General features: G+C 40.7%; 3 protein-coding genes across 7 annotated transcripts; all 3 read left to right on the forward strand.

Annotated features, from left to right (window-relative positions):
* The first annotated feature begins 201 nt into the window (after window positions 1-201).
* LOC132709688 (uncharacterized) lies at window positions 202-4,982 on the forward strand. Of its 2 annotated transcripts, none has more exons than XM_060684127.2 (10): window positions 202-498; window positions 784-962; window positions 1,422-1,582; window positions 2,134-2,198; window positions 2,375-2,480; window positions 2,583-2,678; window positions 2,806-2,886; window positions 3,134-3,215; window positions 3,707-4,017; window positions 4,134-4,982. In XM_060684127.2, exons 1-9 carry the CDS (start codon window positions 485-487, stop codon window positions 3,730-3,732), a joined length of 810 nt encoding a protein of 269 aa, XP_060540110.2. In that variant the 5' UTR covers window positions 202-484; the 3' UTR covers window positions 3,733-4,017; window positions 4,134-4,982. The 2 variants fall into 2 exon arrangements, with proteins under 2 accessions (XP_060540110.2, XP_087730368.1); XM_087874242.1 differs by having other exon boundaries at window positions 469-567.
* A 4,080-nt stretch (window positions 4,983-9,062) lies between these two features.
* LOC132710568 (uncharacterized) lies at window positions 9,063-13,838 on the forward strand. 2 transcript variants are annotated; one of them, XM_087874243.1, is made up of 10 exons: window positions 9,063-9,359; window positions 9,645-9,823; window positions 10,283-10,443; window positions 10,992-11,056; window positions 11,233-11,338; window positions 11,441-11,536; window positions 11,664-11,744; window positions 11,992-12,073; window positions 12,565-12,875; window positions 12,992-13,838. In XM_087874243.1, the coding sequence occupies exons 1-9, from the start codon at window positions 9,346-9,348 to the stop codon at window positions 12,588-12,590; spliced, it is 810 nt and encodes a 269-aa protein (XP_087730369.1). In that variant the 5' UTR covers window positions 9,063-9,345; the 3' UTR covers window positions 12,591-12,875; window positions 12,992-13,838. The 2 variants fall into 2 exon arrangements, with proteins under 2 accessions (XP_087730369.1, XP_087730370.1); XM_087874244.1 differs by having other exon boundaries at window positions 9,300-9,428.
* Window positions 13,839-14,811: 973 nt separating this feature from the next.
* Window positions 14,812-22,727, forward strand: LOC132710566 (uncharacterized). 3 transcript variants are annotated; one of them, XM_087874247.1, is made up of 10 exons: window positions 14,812-15,131; window positions 18,541-18,719; window positions 19,179-19,339; window positions 19,891-19,955; window positions 20,132-20,237; window positions 20,340-20,435; window positions 20,563-20,643; window positions 20,891-20,972; window positions 21,464-21,774; window positions 21,891-22,727. In XM_087874247.1, the coding sequence occupies exons 2-9, from the start codon at window positions 18,596-18,598 to the stop codon at window positions 21,487-21,489; spliced, it is 741 nt and encodes a 246-aa protein (XP_087730373.1). In that variant the 5' UTR covers window positions 14,812-15,131; window positions 18,541-18,595; the 3' UTR covers window positions 21,490-21,774; window positions 21,891-22,727. The 3 variants fall into 3 exon arrangements, with proteins under 3 accessions (XP_087730373.1, XP_087730371.1, XP_087730372.1); XM_087874245.1 differs by lacking the exon at window positions 14,812-15,131 and adding an exon at window positions 17,959-18,255; XM_087874246.1 differs by lacking the exon at window positions 14,812-15,131 and adding an exon at window positions 18,229-18,324.
* The last annotated feature ends 38 nt before the right edge of the window (window positions 22,728-22,765 follow it).

Below are 22,765 nucleotides of genomic sequence, written 5' to 3' on the forward strand. Positions count from 1 at the left end.
CTAGACCCAGCAGAGTTCACACACACAAACATACACACAAACACAAACACACACACACACACACACACACACACACAAACACACACACACACACACACACACACACACAAACACACACACACACACACACAAAAAGCTTGCAACACAACTGATTTTGACTGGAAGTTGACGAGAAGCTGCATTGGTGAGCCTTGCTTAGTCAGAGAGCTTAATGGAGCTCCTGTAGAAAAAGGCAGGCTACATACAAAGAGCTTTGGCTTCTGTAGCAAAAGGTGAGAAAGAGGCAGCTTGAGAGATTTGTTAGTAGGTTCCTAGAGATCTTTGGCTGCCAACAGTGTATGCAGAAAAGGTGGAGCAGATCCTTTGGTAGATCCCAAAGGAGGCCTTCAGCCCTCTGGGAATTCTAGTGGCTGTAGGAGGTCATCCAGACATCCATACAGGGTCAAAGGTCACCAACTGCCAGTTGTCACTGAGCAGAGCCAAGATGTTTTCGAAGACGTAAGTAGGTCTTCAGAAGGGCTGCTCTAAAGAGCTTCTCCATGTCTTTTCTTGTTTGGGAGGTGGAAGGTTTGTCCATGAGCCTTTGCCCTGGGATGGGGAAATGGAGAGGGGGAAGGTAGAGGAGAAGGGAAGGGAGGCCCTCAGGACTGGGCTCCTTCCCAGAGATTTACACAGAAGGAGCTTCTCTCTTTGCCCAGATGCTCCCTCTGTCCCAGACACAGAGCAGGTAGAGCAAGTGGAGTCTGGAAAAGGGGTTTTACTCCCTTCCATTCCTTTTCTTAGGTTCCTGAGATTTCGAAAATGTTGCAGAGAAATCTTCCAATGCTGTTGGGGGAGAATGAGAAGGAATGCCAGGCCAGCCAGTCCTTCAACCTCCACCTTGGAAGACGCAACAAATCTGTCTGGCCGAAGAAAAACGAAAATCACGATAGATATTGAGCTCCATAAAGTGGAGCAGCACGGTGAGTACACACTTTGGGTTGAAGGGGATGGAGAGGGAAAGGGAAGGAGCTCCTTTCGGAGTAGACTCCTCTCTGTAGGCATCTAGAGAAGCCAATTCTGCCTCTTCCTATACTTGAGGTTGCACTTAGGGGCTGGGCAGAACCAAATTGCTCCTGCTCCTCATGCAGCTTCTGAATCCACATTAACTTTCCATAAATTGTTCTGCTTCCATGAGACTCTTCTGGGAAACTTCACATTTGCTGAGTGGAGCCTATCTCTATCCTGGGAACTGGGGAGGGGGGATATAAAAAATGCAATAGGTCTTTCCCCTAAAAGAGACATAGCCAGCAACCACAAAAGCCTTTGAATTGGGTCTCCGAGGGAAGGATGCTGCAAAGGGCTGATTTTAGTGTCTTTCCTTCATCTGGAGGAGATCTAAAATTTTGCTCTGATTCCACCCTCTGTGTCTCCTTTCCCAGGTTTCCCTCCAAAGGACAGCCGAGGGAAAGAGAAGGTCCTCTTCGAGAGGAAGGACCTTTTCCAAGCAGCGCAATCAGAGCTGGCCTGTATAAGAAGAGACCAGGAAATAAGCCAATATTTGCGCCAAGTGGTCTCTGAGAGGAGGAGAGAGACGCAAATAGTAGGTACCCCTTGGAAGTAGAGGTTTCTTTCGCTGGGCTTTGCCTCCGGGTTTCAAACCCACTCTTTTTTGGCCCAATCTCAGTGTGGGGCAAAAGATTCCTTAGGATGGACAGAGTCTCAGAAGGGTTCAAGCTTTCCTTGTAAAAGGAAGCGCACTGGGGATTCTGGGAAAGTCCGTTGCCCTGACTGACAGCCGAACTCCTTTCAGTTGCACAGGAGCATCGCCTAATCCAGGTCCTCAGTGTGATCACTGCACTGTTCCACCTTAAGAAAAATGTGCAAATGAGGGTCCCAGTGCCCAGAAATAAAAATGTGATGGGGAGGGGGTGAGTTAAGGATGATGGGGAGATATGAGAGGGAAAGGGAGAGGAGGAAAGCTACTGTGAATTCTCAGAAAGTTTACCAAAAGCTCAAAAGGACCCTTTGGACTGAAAGGTGAGCTGTTGCAGCAACATATCAGGTTAAAACAGGCTGGGACAAAGAAGATGTTCTGGAGCAACTTAGTTGAGCTTGACTTTTCTGATTGTCTCCTCTTTTGTTTCCTGGCAGGCTCTGTTGCAGGAGCACAGCTTTGTCAATGGATTAGCTGCATTGCTGGAAATGTATGATCTCAGGTCAGTCTATTGTTTCTTTTATAGTGGGTGAGAAAAGTCTTTTTGGGGTACTCAGTCATTAAGAAGGGGGAGGGCATTCAGTTGAGCCAGCTTATCCTATTCTTGTGGGAAAAATGGAACGGAGGCTTGCTCATTAATATGGGCACTAATGTCTCTTCCTTCTTTTAATCCCACAGCAAGATAACACCAGAAAGAGATGAACCAATAGAATCCATGCTGATGGACATTTCCAGTTTTTATTGGATGGCTACCCTGGATGCAGAGGAGGAAGATCTTTCTGAGGTACCACTTTAACCAACATTTCTGGGATTTCCTTCCTAGTGTTGCATGGATGGGAAAATGTTCTTCAAAAGAAAGAGCACCATCTCTTATGTTTCCTTTCAGGTGGAGAAGAAGTTGCTGGAGGAGGCCTTTGGCCTAACAATGAGGAACCTACTCCGACAATCTCCCACGACAGAACAGTTTGTTTTCATTCTGAAGGTAAGGGTCCAGAAGTTCCATGGTAGTTCGAAGGAACACTACCACAGATTGCACAAGTGTGTTTCGGCAGCAAGATTCTTGATTCTCAGAAATGAGAAAACATCTCTTTTCTTTGTCAATTCCACAGAACTTGGACCCACGTGGGAAACTCTTTTTGCCGGCGATAAACCAGCTCCTGTCCTGTGGAAACCATCATCCCAGGATAGATGTACGTAGCAAAATTAAATTAACATAAATTGTAGCCTTTGAGTCCCCCACAGCTCTTGGGACCACACCCTCAAATAATCTCCCTCTTGGTGCCAGAGAGAGTGCAGGGGGGTCTTTTTCCTCTCATTCCACCTGAGGAAATTCTGGGAAGGATATCTTGCTAGTAATATGTGAGTGATGGGTCAAGGGAAGGAGAATTACTCTCCAAGAACCTTGGCAACACGGTGAGGCATTTCTTTTTCTTACAGCTCGATCAAGTCCAGCAGGCTTTCCCTGATGTTCCCAGGGAAATCTTGCAGGCTGGAATCACCTACGAAAACATCAATGAAGGTAACTTTCTTGAGAACACTAAGGGGAGGGGGGAGGGTTACTTATGACCTGTCCTCTTAGTTACGACAGTCACATCAACCGTACACTAATTTCATCACATTTCGAGTAGTTGGCAAGAAGTTCAAATTTACAATCCTTTGCAGCATCCAATGGTTACGTGATTGCAGTTTGAGATATTTTCATTGTTTTAAGACAAAAAAAAAAAAAAAAAGGAAGAAACCAGCCACTGGATAATCTGCATTTGGATTTACCACCACGTGATTCACTTAACAATTGTTGTAAAAACAATTGTGAAATAGAATCCGGTCATGTGGCAACTTGATTTAAAACTGTAATGACTGATCATGCAGAGTTTGATCTCCCTTGTTGTCATAAATTGAGGACAACTCCCATAGATCGAAAACCTGTATATGTTTTCCAGCTGTGTAGCAAACAGATCAAATTTCAACATCTGTTTCTTTCAATTTTCCTCACCTTTTATTTCCATGCAGGAGACCTAGAAATAGAGGAGTTGTGACCTCCACCCTTCGCCGTTGAGCCACCTATGAAGAAAAGCTACCATCTCAGGAAATGGCCCTTTGGTTCTTCCTTCTATCAATTGCATAAATTATGTATAATAGTTGAATTTGATCTGTTAAAACTTCTGACTGTATAATAATTGTTGGTATCTGTGTTTGTAGATCACTGGAAGATCAGAACTCCCTCCTGCTGAAGTTTCCCTTGGGGTTTGGAAGATGGCACTGGGGCTGAAGATGCTGTGGAGCAGACGCCAACCATCATCGTTTTTAATATGCTGCAGCAGGTTGGTAGTATGCAGGGTTGGACTAAGAGATGGTTCCGTTTCTGCAAATGTGGGGTTTTGTTCTCTCAAGCCTATGGTTGATTCTGCTTTCTGCCCTGTGATTTGTCTCTTCTTAGGCTGGGTAGCAGTTTGGACAGAATTCCACGCGGTTCCTGTAACGGACCTGCTTGCTTGGACCATCACCCGGCTGGATCAACATCTCCCCAGGATAGAAGAACAACGAAACACAGATGGATGGACTTGAGTTTTTAATGACAGTGTTTATTTCTTGTATCTATGGGACACTTATATGTCTCCAGCTCTATGCCACCATTGAAGGCAAACACAAGGCAAAGAAGACAGAAGTTTAGTCAAAGGTGTTACCTTCAGACTCTCAAGATTCCGTTAATGTAGCCTTACAATAAGGTCGAATTAGCCCATTTAGTCGTATTTCCTGTCTCGTTTCCCTTGGAGGACTGACACAATGTCTGCAGGTTGTTGGAATTGTGTGTGTGTGTGTGTGTGTGTGTGTGTGTGTGTGTGTGTGTGTGAAGCCTCCCAGGTAAACAGACAGGAAACATGCCTAAAAGTGCTAATTCGACCTTATTTTAAGGCTACATTAACAGAACCTTGAAAGTCTGAAAGTAGCCCTTTTGACTGAATTTCTATCTTCTTTATCTTATGTTTCCTTAAATGGGTGGCATATAAATGTCCCATAGATAGAATGTATGTATATGTTTATGTATTTATTTTGGTTGTCATATTCTGTTGTTAATTGTATCATTGATTTGATGGTTGTTTGCTACCCATTGTCCCTTGTTTGACATGGGCCCCTCTACAAATTGGATAAATAAATAAGTATACTTTGAATATTTTTCCTTCACTTGTTTTCCTTGCTCTTTTTTTTAATTTCATTATTTTTTTAAATCTGTATTTGTATTTTGGTTATTTCATTTCCAAATATAAATAAAGGTACAATATAAGTCTGTCTTTTGTGGAAAATTCTTTATTGCATCCATCAAAACCTTGAGTATAACTGAACTGAAGTTTTAAACAGTCAGGGAAAATAAGCCCATGGATTCGTTGATAAATGTTACTTTTTTTAAAGTAATGTCTTAATAACCCTAAGGAATGTTTTATAAAAAGTTGTAAAGACCCCCCAAAACAAACATTTGTTGATTTGTTTGTTTTCAAAGCTTTCTATGTATATCTATCCCCCAAAAGAATAAGATGATAATAAACCTAAAGAATGCTTTAGGTTTATTATTAAGCCTCCTATACTACAACCTCTTACAATAGTAGACAACACAGTATCAACAATAGAGACCTTCAAGTTTCTAGGTTCCATCATATCGCAAGACTTAAAATGGACACCTAACATCAAAAAAGTCATCGAAAAAGCACAACAAAGAATGTTCTTTTTGCGCCAACTCAGAAAGCTTAGACTGCCCAAGGAGCTGCTGATCCCGTTCTACAGAGGAAGTATGGAGTCTGTCATCTGCACCTCTATAACTGTCTGGTTTGACTCTGTGACCAAACAAGACAGACACAGACTTCAACGGAGAATTAGAAGTGAGCAAAAACAATTGCTATCAGGCTGCCTTCCATTGAGCACCTGTATACTGCACGAGTCAAAAAGAGGACTGTGAAAATATCTACAGACTCCTCACATCATGGGCATAAATTGTTTCATCTTCTACCCTCAAAAGGATGTTATAGGGCATTGCAGACCAGAGAAACTAGACACAAGGACATTTTCCACCCCACCCCAACCCCCACATGCCATCACTCTGCTAAACAACTTGTTGGAAGAAATATCCATCTGGTTCAGTTCCAAGTGGGGAGAAAGACACTGGAAACACGGAGGCTGATTGGAAAGATGGTTTATAGATGAAGCAGAACCACTTGTGATTCTGGGCAGCTGACAAAATGGAGTTGGGAGTAGGTGGGGTTTTATATCTTCTTTGAGCTTTGTATTTGAGCTTCCTGTTCCTGTGCAAGAACATGTCCTTTAATTTTCTATTGGCTGTTGTCAGATTCCTATGGGGTCATGTAGGGGTTATGTTGGGGTCATAGCTGGCTCTATAGGCAAAAGAGGAACTGCAAATCTTAGGTGCTTGTCTGAGCTAATCTGGTCAACCTCTGGCTTATTGTTTATCTGAGCTCCCAGGTGAAGATTGGACTGCTCTGAGATGGTGCAATGAAGGGACTTGTCTTCTGAAAGGGTGTTGGGGAATTCCTATTGTGCCTAATGACTTTTGTCCTGTGTTGGATCTTGGGTGAGGAGCTGCTTCTAATCCTATCACTCTGCCTTTGTTAGCTGTCAAACTTTGCTGCAAGGAGTTTTGAAATATTCTGTCTCAAATAAATTTGTGCCTGCAGTAATTGCTTTGCTTATGAATAGAGGCATCTAAATAGTTGGGTTGTTCATTCAATAAGCTGTAAAGTACTGGCATCTGCTGTGGGCCATTAAGAAAGACTTGGGGGGCTGCTTCTTGCCTCTAATAAACATGTTTCTCCATTTCTCATTTAGGGAAATATAAAATTCTGCCTTTTGAATATTCCCGAAAATATTTCATTCTTCTTGGTTGGGGGGGTAGGTGCTAATTCCCACAACACTGTTAAACTATTTATTAAAGCTGTATTTTTATTATTGTTGTTGTTGTTGTTATTATTATTATTATTATTATTATTATTATTATTATTATTATTATTTATTGGTTAATCTTTAGTGAGATTCACAGCCTTTGAGGCTGGTTAATAGCTCAGCAGCTCGAGTCCTAACCAAGGACCTACGAACTGTTAAGGTATCGTCGGAGGATGTAAGCTGTTCCGAGTAAGGTGGTTTTTTGTAGAGTCAAAATGTTCAAGTCCGGCAAATTTAGAATGTCTAAATATTATTATTATTATTATTATTATTATTATTATTATTATTATTATTATTCTCATCTTTCTTATTACCGATCTTCTTTTCTACTTACGACTATGACTTTGTAGTTTGTATCTTTCCGATTTATATTGGTTTATTTAGTTTCCTAGTATGATTTATGTTGATTGCTTATTTTGTATCCTATGACTATCACTAAGTGTTGTATCTTACAATTTATGAGAAATTCATTTTTCTGATGTCTATGATGATGATTTATCACTTATAGCTTTTATGTACACTAAGAACTTATGTACCGAAGACAAATTCCTTGTGTATCCAATCACACTTAGCCAATAAAGAATTCTATTCTATTCTATTCTATTCTATTCTATTCTATTCTATTCTATTCTATTCTATTCTATCCTATCCTATCCTATCCTATCCTATCCTATCCTATCCTATTCTATTCTATTCTATTCTATTCTATTCTATTCTATTCAGATAAAAGACAGAGAAAGACCATGTAGAGCAGGAAGTTAAAGGCAAGGAAAGTGTTGAAGGAAGGTGCTAAGACTGAAGGTAGAGTCCCCAAAATTAGACCAGAGACAGGTCCTCATCCATCCTCTGTGAATGTGGTTCACAAATAGTCTAAAAATGGTGAGAGAGTAAGTGGCGAGGGTGGGGGGAAGAGACGAAAGAAATGATTGGGAATAAGAGCCAAAAAAGAATACACAGAATAACACAAAATACACAGAATAAGATAGTTGGTGTTTCCATGTTGGGAACTTGATTTTGTAGGAAAGGTAAAAACAAAAGTTTTAAGACAAATAACTTCTTTTTCAATGTGGTAGATGTAATAATATTACCAAATGCCTAGATTAGAATTAACAACTATTATTCTCTGTGATTCCCAATATGATTGGGGGGGGGGGAGAGAAAAAGAAAAGATTGTAAAACGGGGCAAAATGGAAGCATTTACATATCCAAATCTGGTGAAGTTTGAAAAAATAGTCACATATAAAGACATTTTTGACACTGAAGGGAAATTAAAATCTAAGCAAGAATTGGAAATTGAGGGTATTAAATTATCATGGTGGCTTCAATTGCAAAAACAATCTAGATATGATAAAGACATGAAAATGTACAGCCTTTATAAAAGACAGACAGCCTTCAATCAGATATTGTTGAATTCTGATGAAAAACTAATTAAGAAAATATCTAATTTTTTTACTAAATCGGAAAATGGAGGATGAACAAGTAAAAGACAAAATGATGCACTGGGCAAAAAACTTTAGACATAATATAGAATAAGAGAAATGGCAAAACTTATCAGAAAGAAACAATCAATTAACAATGGCAACTTCTTCTAAGGAAAACTTATATAAAATGTTTTATAGATGGTATCTACCACCTGCTAAGTTAGTTATAATGTTTAAAAATATGTCTAACAAATATTGGAAATGTAACCAAAAGACAGGCACATATTACCACATGTGGTGGACCTGTGTTAAAGGAAAAAAAAAAAAGAGGGCAAAAATATATAAGTGGGTAGAAAAGATGATAGGAAAACATGTAGATTTTAAACCTGAACTTTTTCTATTAGGTATAACACCAGAAAAAATTGATAAATAAAAATTGTATTTAATATTGCATTATTAATAGCACCAAGGATTATACTTGCACAATACTGGAAAAATGAAGAAATACCACGAGACAAAAAAATAATTGGGAAGATACTGGATTGTGCAGAAATGGACAGACTTACATTGAAGATTAAACAAAAAGAAGATACAGAATATTATCAAAGAGGGAACTCATTCTACCAGTGGTTGGAAAAATGGGGTGGAGAATAAGAATGTAATTTGTACGGCTAAGGAAATAAAATCATCCAGACAACACAATGTTTATTAACCACTAACAAAATGTAAACAATAGCAAATCAACAAAACTTTAAAAAAAATAGATTGGCATGCAGAAAAAGGTATCTGCACCGAAGCAGATAGAACAGAGGGAGCTGACTCTAGACCCAGCAGAGTTCACACACACAAACATACACACAAACACACACACACACACACACACAAACACACACACACACACACACACACACAAACACACACACACACACAAAGCTTGCAACACAACTGATTTTGACTGGAAGTTGACCAGAAGCTGCATTGGTGAGCCTTGCTTAGTCAGAGAGCTTAATGGAGCTCCTGTAGAAAAAGGCAGGCTACATACAAAGAGCTTTGGCTTCTGTAGCAAAAGGTGAGAAAGAGGCAGCTTGAGAGATTTGTTAGTAGGTTCCTAGAGATCTTTGGCTGCCAACAGTGTATGCAGAAAAGGTGGAGCAGATCCTTTGGTAGATCCCAAAGGAGGCCTTCAGCCCTCTGGGAATTCTATTGGCTGTAGGAGGTCATCCAGACATCCATACAGGGTCAAAGGTCACCAACTGCCAGTTGTCACTGAGCAGAGCCAAGATGTTTTCGAAGACGTAAGTAGGTCTTCAGAAGGGCTGCTCTAAAGAGCTTCTCCATGTCTTTTCTTGTTTGGGAGGTGGAAGGTTTGTCCATGAGCCTTTGCCCTGGGATGGGGAAATGGAGAGGGGGAAGGTAGAGGAGAAGGGAAGGGAGGCCCTCAGGACTGGGCTCCTTCCCAGAGATTTACACAGAAGGAGCTTCTCTCTTTGCCCAGATGCTCCCTCTGTCCCAGACACAGAGCAGGTAGAGCAAGTGGAGTCTGGAAAAGGGGTTTTACTCCCTTCCATTCCTTTTCTTAGGTTCCTGAGATTTCGAAAATGTTGCAGAGAAATCTTCCAATGCTGTTGGGGGAGAATGAGAAGGAATGCCAGGCCAGCCAGTCCTTCAACCTCCACCTTGGAAGACGCAACAAATCTGTCTGGCCGAAGAAAAACGAAAATCACGATAGATATTGAGCTCCATAAAGTGGAGCAGCACGGTGAGTACACACTTTGGGTTGAAGGGGATGGAGAGGGAAAGGGAAGGAGCTCCTTTCGGAGTAGACTCCTCTCTGTAGGCATCTAGAGAAGCCAATTCTGCCTCTTCCTATACTTGAGGTTGCACTTAGGGGCTGGGCAGAACCAAATTGCTCCTGCTCCTCATGCAGCTTCTGAATCCACATTAACTTTCCATAAATTGTTCTGCTTCCATGAGACTCTTCTGGGAAACTTCACATTTGCTGAGTGGAGCCTATCTCTATCCTGGGAACTGGGGAGGGAGGATATAAAGAATGCAATAGGTCTTTCCCCTAAAAGAGACATAGCCAGCAACCACAAAAGCCTTTGAATTGGGTCTCCGAGGGAAGGATGCTGCAAAGGGCTGATTTTAGTGTCTTTCCTTCATCTGGAGGAGATCTAAAATTTTGCTCTGATTCCACCCTCTGTGTCTCCTTTCCCAGGTTTCCCTCCAAAGGACAGCCGAGGGAAAGAGAAGGTCCTCTTCGAGAGGAAGGACCTTTTCCAAGCAGCGCAATCAGAGCTGGCCTGTATAAGAAGAGACCAGGAAATCAGCCAATATTTGCGCCAAGTGGTCTCTGAGAGGAGGAGAGAGACGCAAATAGTAGGTAACCCTTGGAAGTAGAGGTTTCTTTCGCTGGGCTTTGCCTCCGGGTTTCAAACCCACTCTTTTTTGGCCCAATCTCAGTGTGGGGCAAAAGATTCCTTAGGATGGACAGAGTCTCAGAAGGGTTCAAGCTTTCCTTGTAAAAGGAAGCGCACTGGGGATTCTGGGAAAGTCCGTTGCCCTGACTGACAGCCGAACTCCTTTCAGTTGCACAGGAGCATCGCCTAATCCAGGTCCTCAGTGTGATCACTGCACTGTTTCACCTTAAGAAAAATGTGCAAATGAGGGTCCCAGTGCCCAGAAATAAAAATGTGATGGGAAGGGGGTGAGTTAAGGATGATGGGGAGATATGAGAGGGAAAGGGAGAGGAGGAAAGCTACTGTGAATTCTCAGAAAGTTTACCAAAAGCTCAAAAGGACCCTTTGGACTGAAAGGTGAGCTGTTGCAGCAACATATCAGGTTGAAACAGGCTGGGACAAAGATGTTCTGGAGCAACTTAGTTGAGCTTGACTTTTCTGATTGTCTCCTCTTTTGTTTCCTGGCAGGCTCTGTTGCAGGAGCACAGCTTTGTCAATGGATTAGCTGCATTGCTGGAAATGTATGATCTCAGGTCAGTCTATTGTTTCTTTTATAGTGGGTGAGAAAAGTCTTTTTGGGGTACTCAGTCATTAAGAAGGGGGAGGGCATTCAGTTGAGCCAGCTTATCCTATTCTTGTGGGAAAAATGGAACGGAGGCTTGCTCATTAATATGGGCACTAATGTCTCTTCCTTCTTTTAATCCCACAGCAAGATAACACCAGAAAGAGATGAACCAATAGAATCCATGCTGATGGACATTTCCAGTTTTTATTGGATGGCTACCCTGGATGCAGAGGAGGAAGATCTTTCTGAGGTACCACTTTAACCAACATTTCTGGGATTTCCTTCCTAGTGTTGCATGGATGGGAAAATGTTCTTCAAAAGAAAGAGCACCATCTCTTATGTTTCCTTTCAGGTGGAGAAGAAGTTGCTGGAGGAGGCCTTTGGCCTAACAATGAGGAACCTACTCCGACAATCTCCCACGACAGAACAGTTTGTTTTCATTCTGAAGGTAAGGGTCCAGAAGTTCCATGGTAGTTCGAAGGAACACTACCACAGATTGCACAAGTGTGTTTCGGCAGCAAGATTCTTGATTCTCAGAAATGAGAAAACATCTCTTTTCTTTGTCAATTCCACAGAACTTGGACCCACGTGGGAAACTCTTTTTGCCGGCGATAAACCAGCTCCTGTCCTGTGGAAACCATCATCCCAGGATAGATGTACGTAGCAAAATTAAATTAACATAAATTGTAGCCTTTGAGTCCCCCACAGCTCTTGGGACCACACCCTCAAATAATCTCCCTCTTGGTGCCAGAGAGAGTGCAGGGGGGTCTTTTTCCTCTCATTCCACCTGAGGAAATTCTGGGAAGGATATCTTGCTAGTAATATGTGAGTGATGGGTCAAGGGAAGGAGAATTACTCTCCAAGAACCTTGGCAACACGGTGAGGCATTTCTTTTTCTTACAGCTCGATCAAGTCCAGCAGGCTTTCCCTGATGTTCCCAGGGAAATCTGGCAGGCTGGAACCACCTACGAAAACATCAATGAAGGTAACTTTCTTGAGAAGACTAAGGGGAGGGGGGAGGGTTACTTATAACCTGTCCTTTTAGTTACGACAGTCACATCAGCCGTACACTAATTTCATCACATTTCGAGTAGTTGGCAAGAAGTTCAAATTTACAATCCTTTGCAGCATCCAATGGTTACGTGATTGCAGTTTGAGATATTTTCATTGTTTTAAGACAAAAAAAAAAAAAAAAAGGAAGAAACCAGCCACTGGATAATCTGCATTTGGATTTACCACCACGTGATTCACTTAACAATTGTTGTAAAAACAATTGTGAAATAGAATCCGGTCATGTGGCAACTTGATTTAAAACTGTAATGACTGATCATGCAGAGTTTGATCTCCCTTGTTGTCATAAATTGAGGACAACTCCCATAGATCGAAAACCTGTATATGTTTTCCAGCTGTGTAGCAAACAGATCAAATTTCAACATCTGTTTCTTTCAATTTTCCTCACCTTTTATTTCCATGCAGGAGACCTAGAAATAGAGGAGTTGTGACCTCCACCCTTCGCCGTTGAGCCACCTATGAAGAAAAGCTACCATCTCAGGAAATGGCCCTTTGGTTCTTCCTTCTATCAATTGCATAAATTATGTATAATAGTTGAATTTGATCTGTTAAAACTTCTGACTGTATAATAATTGTTGGTATCTGTGTTTGTAGATCACTGGAAGATCAGAACTCCCTCCTGCTGAAGGTTCCCTTGGGGTTTGGAAGATGGCACTGGGGCTGAAGATGCTGTGGAGCAGACGCCGACCATCATCGTTTTTAATATGCTGCAGCAGGTTGGTAGTATGCAGGGTTGGACTAAGAGATGGTTCCGTTTCTGCAAATGTGGGGTTTTGTTCTCTCAAGCCTATGGTTGATTCTGCTTTCTGCCCTGTGATTTGTCTCTTCTTAGGCTGGGTAGCAGTTTGGACAGAATTCCACGCGGTTCCTGTAACGGACCTGCTTGCTTGGACCATCACCCGGCTGGATCAACATCTCCCCAGGATAGAAGAACAACGAAACACAGATGGATGGACTTGAGTTTTTAATGACAGTGTTTATTTCTTGTATCTATGGGACACTTATATGTCTCCAGCTCTATGCCACCATTGAAGGCAAACACAAGGCAAAGAAGACAGAAGTTTAGTCAAAGGTGTTACCTTCAGACTCTCAAGATTCCGTTAATGTAGCCTTACAATAAGGTCGAATTAGCCCATTTAGTCGTATTTCCTGTCTCGTTTCCCTTGGAGGACTGACACAATGTCTGCAGGTTGTTGGAATTGTGTGTGTGTGTGTGTGTGTGTGTGTGTGTGTGTGTGTGTGTGAAGCCTCCCAGGTAAACAGACAGGAAACGTGCCTAAAAGTGCTAATTCGACCTTATTTTAAGGCTACATTAACAGAACCTTGAAAGTCTGAAAGTAGCCCTTTTGACTGAATTTCTATCTTCTTTATCTTATGTTTCCTTAAATGGGTGGCATATAAATGTCCCATAGATAGAATGTATGTATATGTTTATGTATTTATTTTGGTTGTCATATTCTGTTGTTAATTGTATCATTGATTTGATGGTTGTTTGCTACCCATTGTCCCTTGTTTGACATGGGCCCCTCTACAAATTGGATAAATAAATAAGTATACTTTGAATATTTTTCCTTCACTTGTTTTCCTTGCTCTTTTTTTTAATTTCATTATTTTTTTAAATCTGTATTTGTATTTTGGTTATTTCATTTCCAAATATAAATAAAGGTACAATATAAGTCTGTCTTTTGTGGAAAATTCTTTATTGCATCCATCAAAACCTTGAGTATAACTGAACTGAAGTTTTAAACAGTCAGGGAAAATAAGCCCATGGATTCGTTGATAAATGTTACTTTTTTTAAAGTAATGTCTTAATAACCCTAAGGAATGTTTTATAAAAAGTTGTAAAGACCCCCCAAAACAAACATTTGTTGATTTGTTTGTTTTCAAAGCTTTCTATGTATATCTATCCCCCAAAAGAATAAGATGATAATAAACCTAAAGAATGCTTTAGGTTTATTATTAAGCCTCCTATACTACAACCTCTTACAATAGTAGACAACACAGTATCAACAATAGAGACCTTCAAGTTTCTAGGTTCCATCATATCGCAAGACTTAAAATGGACACCTAACATCAAAAAAGTCATCGAAAAAGCACAACAAAGAATGTTCTTTTTGCGCCAACTCAGAAAGCTTAGACTGCCCAAGGAGCTGCTGATCCCGTTCTACAGAGGAAGTATGGAGTCTGTCATCTGCGCCTCTATAACTGTCTGGTTTGACTCTGTGACCAAACAAGACAGACACAGACTTCAACGGAGAATTAGAAGTGAGCAAAAACAATTGCTATCAGGCTGCCTTCCATTGAGCACCTGTATACTGCACGAGTCAAAAAGAGGACTGTGAAAATATCTACAGACTCCTCACATCATGGGCATAAATTGTTTCATCTTCTACCCTCAAAAGGATGTTATAGGGCATTGCAGACCAGAGAAACTAGACACAAGGACATTTTCCACCCCACCCCAACCCCCACATGCCATCACTCTGCTAAACAACTTGTTGGAAGAAATATCCATCTGGTTCAGTTCCAAGTGGGGAGAAAGACACTGGAAACACGGAGGCTGATTGGAAAGATGGTTTATAGATGAAGCAGAACCACTTGTGATTCTGGGCAGCTGACAAAATGGAGTTGGGAGTAGGTGGGGTTTTATATCTTCTTTGAGCTTTGTATTTGAGCTTCCTGTTCCTGTGCAAGAACATGTCCTTTAATTTTCTATTGGCTGTTGTCAGATTCCTATGGGGTCATGTAGGGGTTATGTTGGGGTCATAGCTGGCTCTATAGGCAAAAGAGGAACTGCAAATCTTAGGTGCTTGTCTGAGCTAATCTGGTCAACCTCTGGCTTATTGTTTATCTGAGCTCCCAGGTGAAGATTGGACTGCTCTGAGATGGTGCAATGAAGGGACTTGTCTTCTGAAAGGGTGTTGGGGAATTCCTATTGTGCCTAATGACTTTTGTCCTGTGTTGGATCTTGGGTGAGGAGCTGCTTCTAATCCTATCACTCTGCCTTTGTTAGCTGTCAAACTTTGCTGCAAGGAGTTTTGAAATATTCTGTCTCAAATAAATTTGTGCCTGCAGTAATTGCTTTGCTTATGAATAGAGGCATCTAAATAGTTGGGTTGTTCATTCAATAAGCTGTAAAGTACTGGCATCTGCTGTGGGCCATTAAGAAAGACTTGGGGGGCTGCTTCTTGCCTCTAATAAACATGTTTCTCCATTTCTCATTTAGGGAAATATAAAATTCTGCCTTTTGAATATTCCCGAAAATATTTCATTCTTCTTGGTTGGGGGGGTAGGTGCTAATTCCCACAACACTGTTAAACTATTTATTAAAGCTGTATTTTTATTATTGTTGTTGTTGTTGTTGTTGTTATTATTATTATTATTATTATTATTATTATTATTATTTATTGGTTAATCTTTAGTGAGATTCACAGCCTTTGAGGCTGGTTAATAGCTCAGCAGCTCGAGTCCTAACCAAGGACCTACGAACTGTTAAGGTATCGTCGGAGGATGTAAGCTGTTCCGAGTAAGGTGGTTTTTTGTAGAGTCAAAATGTTCAAGTCCGGCAAATTTAGAATGTCTAAATATTATTATTATTATTATTATTATTATTATTATTATTATTATTCTCATCTTTCTTATTACCGATCTTCTTTTCTACTTACGACTATGACTTTGTAGTTTGTATCTTTCCGATTTATATTGGTTTATTTAGTTTCCTAGTATGATTTATGTTGATTGCTTATTTTGTATCCTATGACTATCACTAAGTGTTGTATCTTACAATTTATGAGAAATTCATTTTTCTGATGTCTATGATGATGATTTATCACTTATAGCTTTTATGTACACTAAGAACTTATGTACCGAAGACAAATTCCTTGTGTATCCAATCACACTTAGCCAATAAAGAATTCTATTCTATTCTATTCTATTCTATTCTATTCTATTCTATTCTATTCTATTCTATTCTATTCTATTCTATTCTATTCTATTCTATTCTATCCTATCCTATCCTATCCTATCCTATCCTATCCTATCCTATTCTATTCTATTCTATTCTATTCTATTCTATTCTATTCAGATAAAAGACAGAGAAAGACCATGTAGAGCAGGAAGTTAAAGGCAAGGAAAGTGTTGAAGGAAGGTGCTACGACTGAAGGTAGAGTCCCCAAAATTAGACCAGATACAGGTCCTCATCCATCCTCTGTGAATGTGGTTCACAAATAGTCTAAAAATGGTGAGAGAGTAAGTGGCGAGGGTGGGGGGAAGAGACGAAAGAAATGATTGGGAATAAGAGCCAAAAAAGAATACACAGAATAACACAAAATACACAGAATAAGATAGTTGGTGTTTCCATGTTGGGAACTTGATTTTGTAGGAAAGGTAAAAACAAAAGTTTTAAGACAAATAACTTCTTTTTCAATGTGGTAGATGTAATAATATTACCAAATGCCTAGATTAGAATTAACAACTATTATTCTCTGTGATTCCCAATATGATTGGGGGGGGGGGAGAGAAAAAGAAAAGATTGTAAAACGGGGCAAAATGGAAGCATTTACATATCCAAATCTGGTGAAGTTTGAAAAAATAGTCACATATAAAGACATTTTTGACACTGAAGGGAAATTAAAATCTAAGCAAGAATTGGAAGTTGAGGGTATTAAATTATCATGGTGGCTTCAATTGCAAAAACAATCTAGATATGATAAAGACATGAAAATGTACAGCCTTTATAAAAGACAGACAGCCTTCAATCAGATATTGTTGAATTCTGATGAAAAACTAATTAAGAAAATATCTAATTTTTTTACTAAATCGGAAAATGGAGGATGAACAAGTAAAAGACAAAATGATGCACTGGGCAAAAAACTTTAGACATAATATAGAATAAGAGAAATGGCAAAACTTATCAGAAAGAAACAATCAATTAACAATGGCAACTTCTTCTAAGGAAAACTTATATAAAATGTTTTATAGATGGTATCTACCACCTGCTAAGTTAGTTATAATGTTTAAAAATATGTCTAACAAATATTGGAAATGTAACCAAAAGACAGGCACATATTACCACATGTGGTGGACCTGTGTTAAAGGAAAAAAAAAAAGAGGGCAAAAATATATAAGTGGGTAGAAAAGATGATAGGAAAACATGTAGATTTTAAACCTGAACTTTTTCTATTAGGTATAACACCAGAAAAAATTGATAAATAAAAATTGTATTTAATATTGCATTATTAATAGCACCAAGGATTATACTTGCACAATACTGGAAAAATGAAGAAATACCACGAGACAAAAAAATAATTGGGAAGATACTGGATTGTGCAGAAATGGACAGACTTACATTGAAGATTAAACAAAAAGAAGATACAGAATATTATCAAAGAGGGAACTCATTCTACCAGTGGTTGGAAAAATGGGGTGGAGAATAAGAATGTAATTTGTACGGCTAAGGAAATAAAATCATCCAGACAACACAATGTTTATTAACCACTAACAAGATGTAAACAATAGCAAATCAACAAAACTTTAAAAAAAATAGATTGGCATGCAGAAAAAGGTATCTGCACCGAAGCAGATAGAACAGAGGGAGCTGACTCTAGACCCAGCAGAGTTCACACACACAAACATACACACAAACACAAACACACACACACACACACACACAAACACACACACAAACACACACACAAACACACACACACACACACACACACACACACACAAAAAGCTTGCAACACAACTGATTTTGACTGGAAGTTGACGAGAAGCTGCATTGGTGAGCCTTGCTTAGTCAGAGAGCTTAATGGAGCTCCTGTAGAAAAAGGCAGGCTACATACAAAGAGCTTTGGCTTCTGTAGCAAAAGGTGAGAAAGAGGCAGCTTGAGAGATTTGTTAGTAGGTTCCTAGAGATCTTTGGCTGCCATCATTGTATGCAGAAAAGGTGGAGCAGATCCTTTGGTAGATCCCAAAGGAGGCCTTCAGCCCTCTGGGAATTCTAGTGGCTGTAGGAGGTCATCCAGACATCCATACAGGGTCAAAGGTCACCAACTGCCAGTTGTCACTGAGCAGAGCCAAGATGTTTTCGAAGACGTAAGTAGGTCTTCAGAAGGGCTGCTCTAAAGAGCTTCTCCATGTCTTTTCTTGTTTGGGAGGTGGAAGGTTTGTCCATGAGCCTTTGCCCTGGGATGGGGAAATGGAGAGGGGGAAGGTAGAGGAGAAGGGAAGGGAGGCCCTCAGGACTGGGCTCCTTCCCAGAGATTTACACAGAAGGAGCTTCTCTCTTTGTCCAGATGCTCCCTCTGTCCCAGACACAGAGCAGGTAGAGCAAGTGGAGTCTGGAAAAGGGGTTTTACTCCCTTCCATTCCTTTTCTTAGGTTCCTGAGATTTCGAAAATGTTGCAGAGAAATCTTCCAATGCTGTTGGGGGAGAATGAGAAGGAATGCCAGGCCAGCCAGTCCTTCAACCTCCACCTTGGAAGACGCAACAAATCTGTCTGGCCGAAGAAAAACGAAAATCACGATAGATATTGAGCTCCATAAAGTGGAGCAGCACGGTGAGTACACACTTTGGGTTGAAGGGGATGGAGAGGGAAAGGGAAGGAGCTCCTTTCGGAGTAGACTCCTCTCTGTAGGCATCTAGAGAAGCCAATTCTGCCTCTTCCTATACTTGAGGTTGCACTTAGGGGCTGGGCAGAACCAAATTGCTCCTGCTCCTCATGCAGCTTCTGAATCCACATTAACTTTCCATAAATTGTTCTGCTTCCATGAGACTCTTCTGGGAAACTTCACATTTGCTGAGTGGAGCCTATCTCTATCCTGGGAACTGGGGAGGGGGGATATAAAGAATGCAATAGGTCTTTCCCCTAAAAGAGACATAGCCAGCAACCACAAAAGCCTTTGAATTGGGTCTCCGAGGGAAGGATGCTGCAAAGGACTGATTTTAGTGTCTTTCCTTCATCTGGAGGAGATCTAAAATTTTGCTCTGATTCCACCCTCTGTGTCTCCTTTCCCAGGTTTCCCTCCAAAGGACAGCCGAGGGAAAGAGAAGGTCCTCTTCGAGAGGAAGGACCTTTTCCAAGCAGCGCAATCAGAGCTGGCCTGTATAAGAAGAGACCAGGAAATAAGCCAATATTTGCGCCAAGTGGTCTCTGAGAGGAGGAGAGAGACGCAAATAGTAGGTACCCCTTGGAAGTAGAGGTTTCTTTCGCTGGGCTTTGCCTCCGGGTTTCAAACCCACTCTTTTTTGGCCCAATCTCAGTGTGGGGCAAAAGATTCCTTAGGATGGACAGAGTCTCAGAAGGGTTCAAGCTTTCCTTGTAAAAGGAAGCGCACTGGGGATTCTGGGAAAGTCCGTTGCCCTGACTGACAGCCGAACTCCTTTCAGTTGCACAGGAGCATCGCCTAATCCAGGTCCTCAGTGTGATCACTGCACTGTTCCACCTTAAGAAAAATGTGCAAATGAGGGTCCCAGTGCCCAGAAATAAAAATGTGATGGGGAGGGGGTGAGTTAAGGATGATGGGGAGATATGAGAGGGAAAGGGAGAGGAGGAAAGCTACTGTGAATTCTCAGAAAGTTTACCAAAAGCTCAAAAGGACCCTTTGGACTGAAAGGTGAGCTGTTGCAGCAACATATCAGGTTAAAACAGGCTGGGACAAAGAAGATGTTCTGGAGCAACTTAGTTGAGCTTGACTTTTCTGATTGTCTCCTCTTTTGTTTCCTGGCAGGCTCTGTTGCAGGAGCACAGCTTTGTCAATGGATTAGCTGCATTGCTGGAAATGTATGATCTCAGGTCAGTCTATTGTTTCTTTTATAGTGGGTGAGAAAAGTCTTTTTGGGGTACTCAGTCATTAAGAAGGGGGAGGGCATTCCGTTGAGCCAGCTTATCCTATTCTTGTGGGAAAAATAGAACGGAGGCTTGCTCATTAATATGGGCACTAATGTCTCTTCCTTCTTTTAATCCCACAGCAAGATAACACCAGAAAGAGATGAACCAATAGAATCCATGCTGATGGACATTTCCAGTTTTTATTGGATGGCTACCCTGGATGCAGAGGAGGAAGATCTTTCTGAGGTGCTACTTTAACCAACATTTCTGGGATTTCCTTCCTAGTGTTGCATGGATGGGAAAATGTTCTTCAAAAGAAAGAGCACCATCTCTTATGTTTCCTTTCAGGTGGAGAAGAAGTTGCTGGAGGAGGCCTTTGGCCTAACAATGAGGAACCTACTCCGACAATCTCCCACGACAGAACAGTTTGTTTTCATTCTGAAGGTAAGGGTCCAGAAGTTCCATGGTAGTTCGAAGGAACACTACCACAGATTGCACAAGTGTGTTTCGGCAGCAAGATTCTTGATTCTCAGAAATGAGAAAACATCTCTTTTCTTTGTCAATTCCACAGAACTTGGACCCACGTGGGAAACTCTTTTTGCCGGCGATAAACCAGCTCCTGTCCTGTGGAAACCATCATCCCAGGATAGATGTACGTAGCAAAATTAAATTAACATAAATTGTAGCCTTTGAGTCCCCCACAGCTCTTGGGACCACACCCTCAAATAATCTCCCTCTTGGTGCCAGAGAGAGTGCAGGGGGGTCTTTTTCCTCTCATTCCACCTGAGGAAATTCTGGGAAGGATATCTTGCTAGTAATATGTGAGTGATGGGTCAAGGGAAGGAGAATTACTCTCCAAGAACCTTGGCAACACGGTGAGGCATTTCTTTTTCTTACAGCTCGATCAAGTCCAGCAGGCTTTCCCTGATGTTCCCAGGGAAATCTTGCAGGCTGGAATCACCTACGAAAACATCAATGAAGGTAACTTTCTTGAGAACACTAAGGGGAGGGGGGAGGGTTACTTATGACCTGTCCTCTTAGTTACGACAGTCACATCAACCGTACACTAATTTCATCACATTTCGAGTAGTTGGCAAGAAGTTCAAATTTACAATCCTTTGCAGCATCCAATGGTTACGTGATTGCAGTTTGAGATATTTTCATTGTTTTAAGACAAAAAAAAAAAAAAAAAGGAAGAAACCAGCCACTGGATAATCTGCATTTGGATTTACCACCACGTGATTCACTTAACAATTGTTGTAAAAACAATTGTGAAATAGAATCCGGTCATGTGGCAACTTGATTTAAAACTGTAATGACTGATCATGCAGAGTTTGATCTCCCTTGTTGTCATAAATTGAGGACAACTCCCATAGATCGAAAACCTGTATATGTTTTCCAGCTGTGTAGCAAACAGATCAAATTTCAACATCTGTTTCTTTCAATTTTCCTCACCTTTTATTTCCATGCAGGAGACCTAGAAATAGAGGAGTTGTGACCTCCACCCTTCGCCGTTGAGCCACCTATGAAGAAAAGCTACCATCTCAGGAAATGGCCCTTTGGTTCTTCCTTCTATCAATTGCATATATTATGTATAATAGTTGAATTTGATCTGTTAAAACTTCTGACTGTATAATAATTGTTGGTATCTGTGTTTGTAGATCACTGGAAGATCAGAACTCCCTCCTGCTGAAGTTTCCCTTGGGGTTTGGAAGATGGCACTGGGGCTGAAGATGCTGTGGAGCAGACGCCAACCATCATCGTTTTTAATATGCTGCAGCAGGTTGGTAGTATGCAGGGTTGGACTAAGAGATGGTTCCGTTTCTGCAAATGTGGGGTTTTGTTCTCTCAAGCCTATGGTTGATTCTGCTTTCTGCCCTGTGATTTGTCTCTTCTTAGGCTGGGTAGCAGCTTGGACAGAATTCCACGCGGTTCCTGTAACGGACCTGCTTGCTTGGACCATCACCCGGCTGGATCAACATCTCCCCAGGATAGAAGAACAACAAAACACAGATGGATGGACTTGAGTTTTTAATGACAGTGTTTATTTCTTGTATCTATGGGACACTTATATGTCTCCAGCTATATGCCACCATTGAAGGCAAACACAAGGCAAAGAAGACAGAAGTTTAGTCAAAGGTGTTACCTTCAGACTCTCAAGATTCCGTTAATGTAGCCTTACAATAAGGTCGAATTAGCCCATTTAGTCGTATTTCCTGTCTCGTTTCCCTTGGAGGACTGACACAATGTCTGCAGGTTGTTGGAATTGTGTGTGTGTGTGTGTGTGTGTGTGTGTGTGTGAAGCCTCCCAGGTAAACAGACAGGAAACATGCCTAAAAGTGCTAATTCGACCTTATTTTAAGGCTACATTAACAGAACCTTGAAAGTCTGAAAGTAGCCCTTTTGACTGAATTTCTATCTTCTTTATCTTATGTTTCCTTAAATGGGTGGCATATAAATGTCCCATAGATAGAATGTATGTATATGTTTATGTATTTATTTTGGTTGTCATATTCTGTTGTTAATTGTATCATTGATTTGATGGTTGTTTGCTACCCATTGTCCCTTGTTTGACATGGGCCCCTCTACAAATTGGATAAATAAATAAGTATACTTTGAATATTTTTCCTTCACTTGTTTTCCTTGCTCTTTTTTTTAATTTCATTATTTTTTTAAATCTGTATTTGTATTTTGGTTATTTCATTTCCAAATATAAATAAAGGTACAATATAAGTCTGTCTTTTGTGGAAAATTCTTTATTGCATCCATCAAAA

Source organism: Pantherophis guttatus, chromosome 7 (assembly GCF_059756535.1).
Source record: "Pantherophis guttatus breed Tessera chromosome 7, ASM5975653v1, whole genome shotgun sequence".
NCBI lineage: Eukaryota > Metazoa > Chordata > Lepidosauria > Squamata > Colubridae > Pantherophis > Pantherophis guttatus.

Excerpts from the sequence above, each read along its gene's own strand:
- LOC132710566 (XM_087874245.1), top strand. Across the intron at positions 19,340-19,890 it reads GGAGGAGAGAGACGCAAATA|GCTCTGTTGCAGGAGCACAG; the intron begins GTAGGTACCCCT and ends GTTTCCTGGCAG. Across the intron at positions 20,973-21,463 it reads CTACGAAAACATCAATGAAG|GAGACCTAGAAATAGAGGAG; the intron begins GTAACTTTCTTG and ends ATTTCCATGCAG.
- LOC132710568 (XM_087874243.1), top strand. Across the intron at positions 9,824-10,282 it reads CCATAAAGTGGAGCAGCACG|GTTTCCCTCCAAAGGACAGC; the intron begins GTGAGTACACAC and ends CTCCTTTCCCAG. Across the intron at positions 11,057-11,232 it reads CTGGAAATGTATGATCTCAG|CAAGATAACACCAGAAAGAG; the intron begins GTCAGTCTATTG and ends TTAATCCCACAG.
- LOC132709688 (XM_060684127.2), top strand. Across the intron at positions 1,583-2,133 it reads GGAGGAGAGAGACGCAAATA|GCTCTGTTGCAGGAGCACAG; the intron begins GTAGGTACCCCT and ends GTTTCCTGGCAG. Across the intron at positions 2,679-2,805 it reads AGTTTGTTTTCATTCTGAAG|AACTTGGACCCACGTGGGAA; the intron begins GTAAGGGTCCAG and ends TCAATTCCACAG.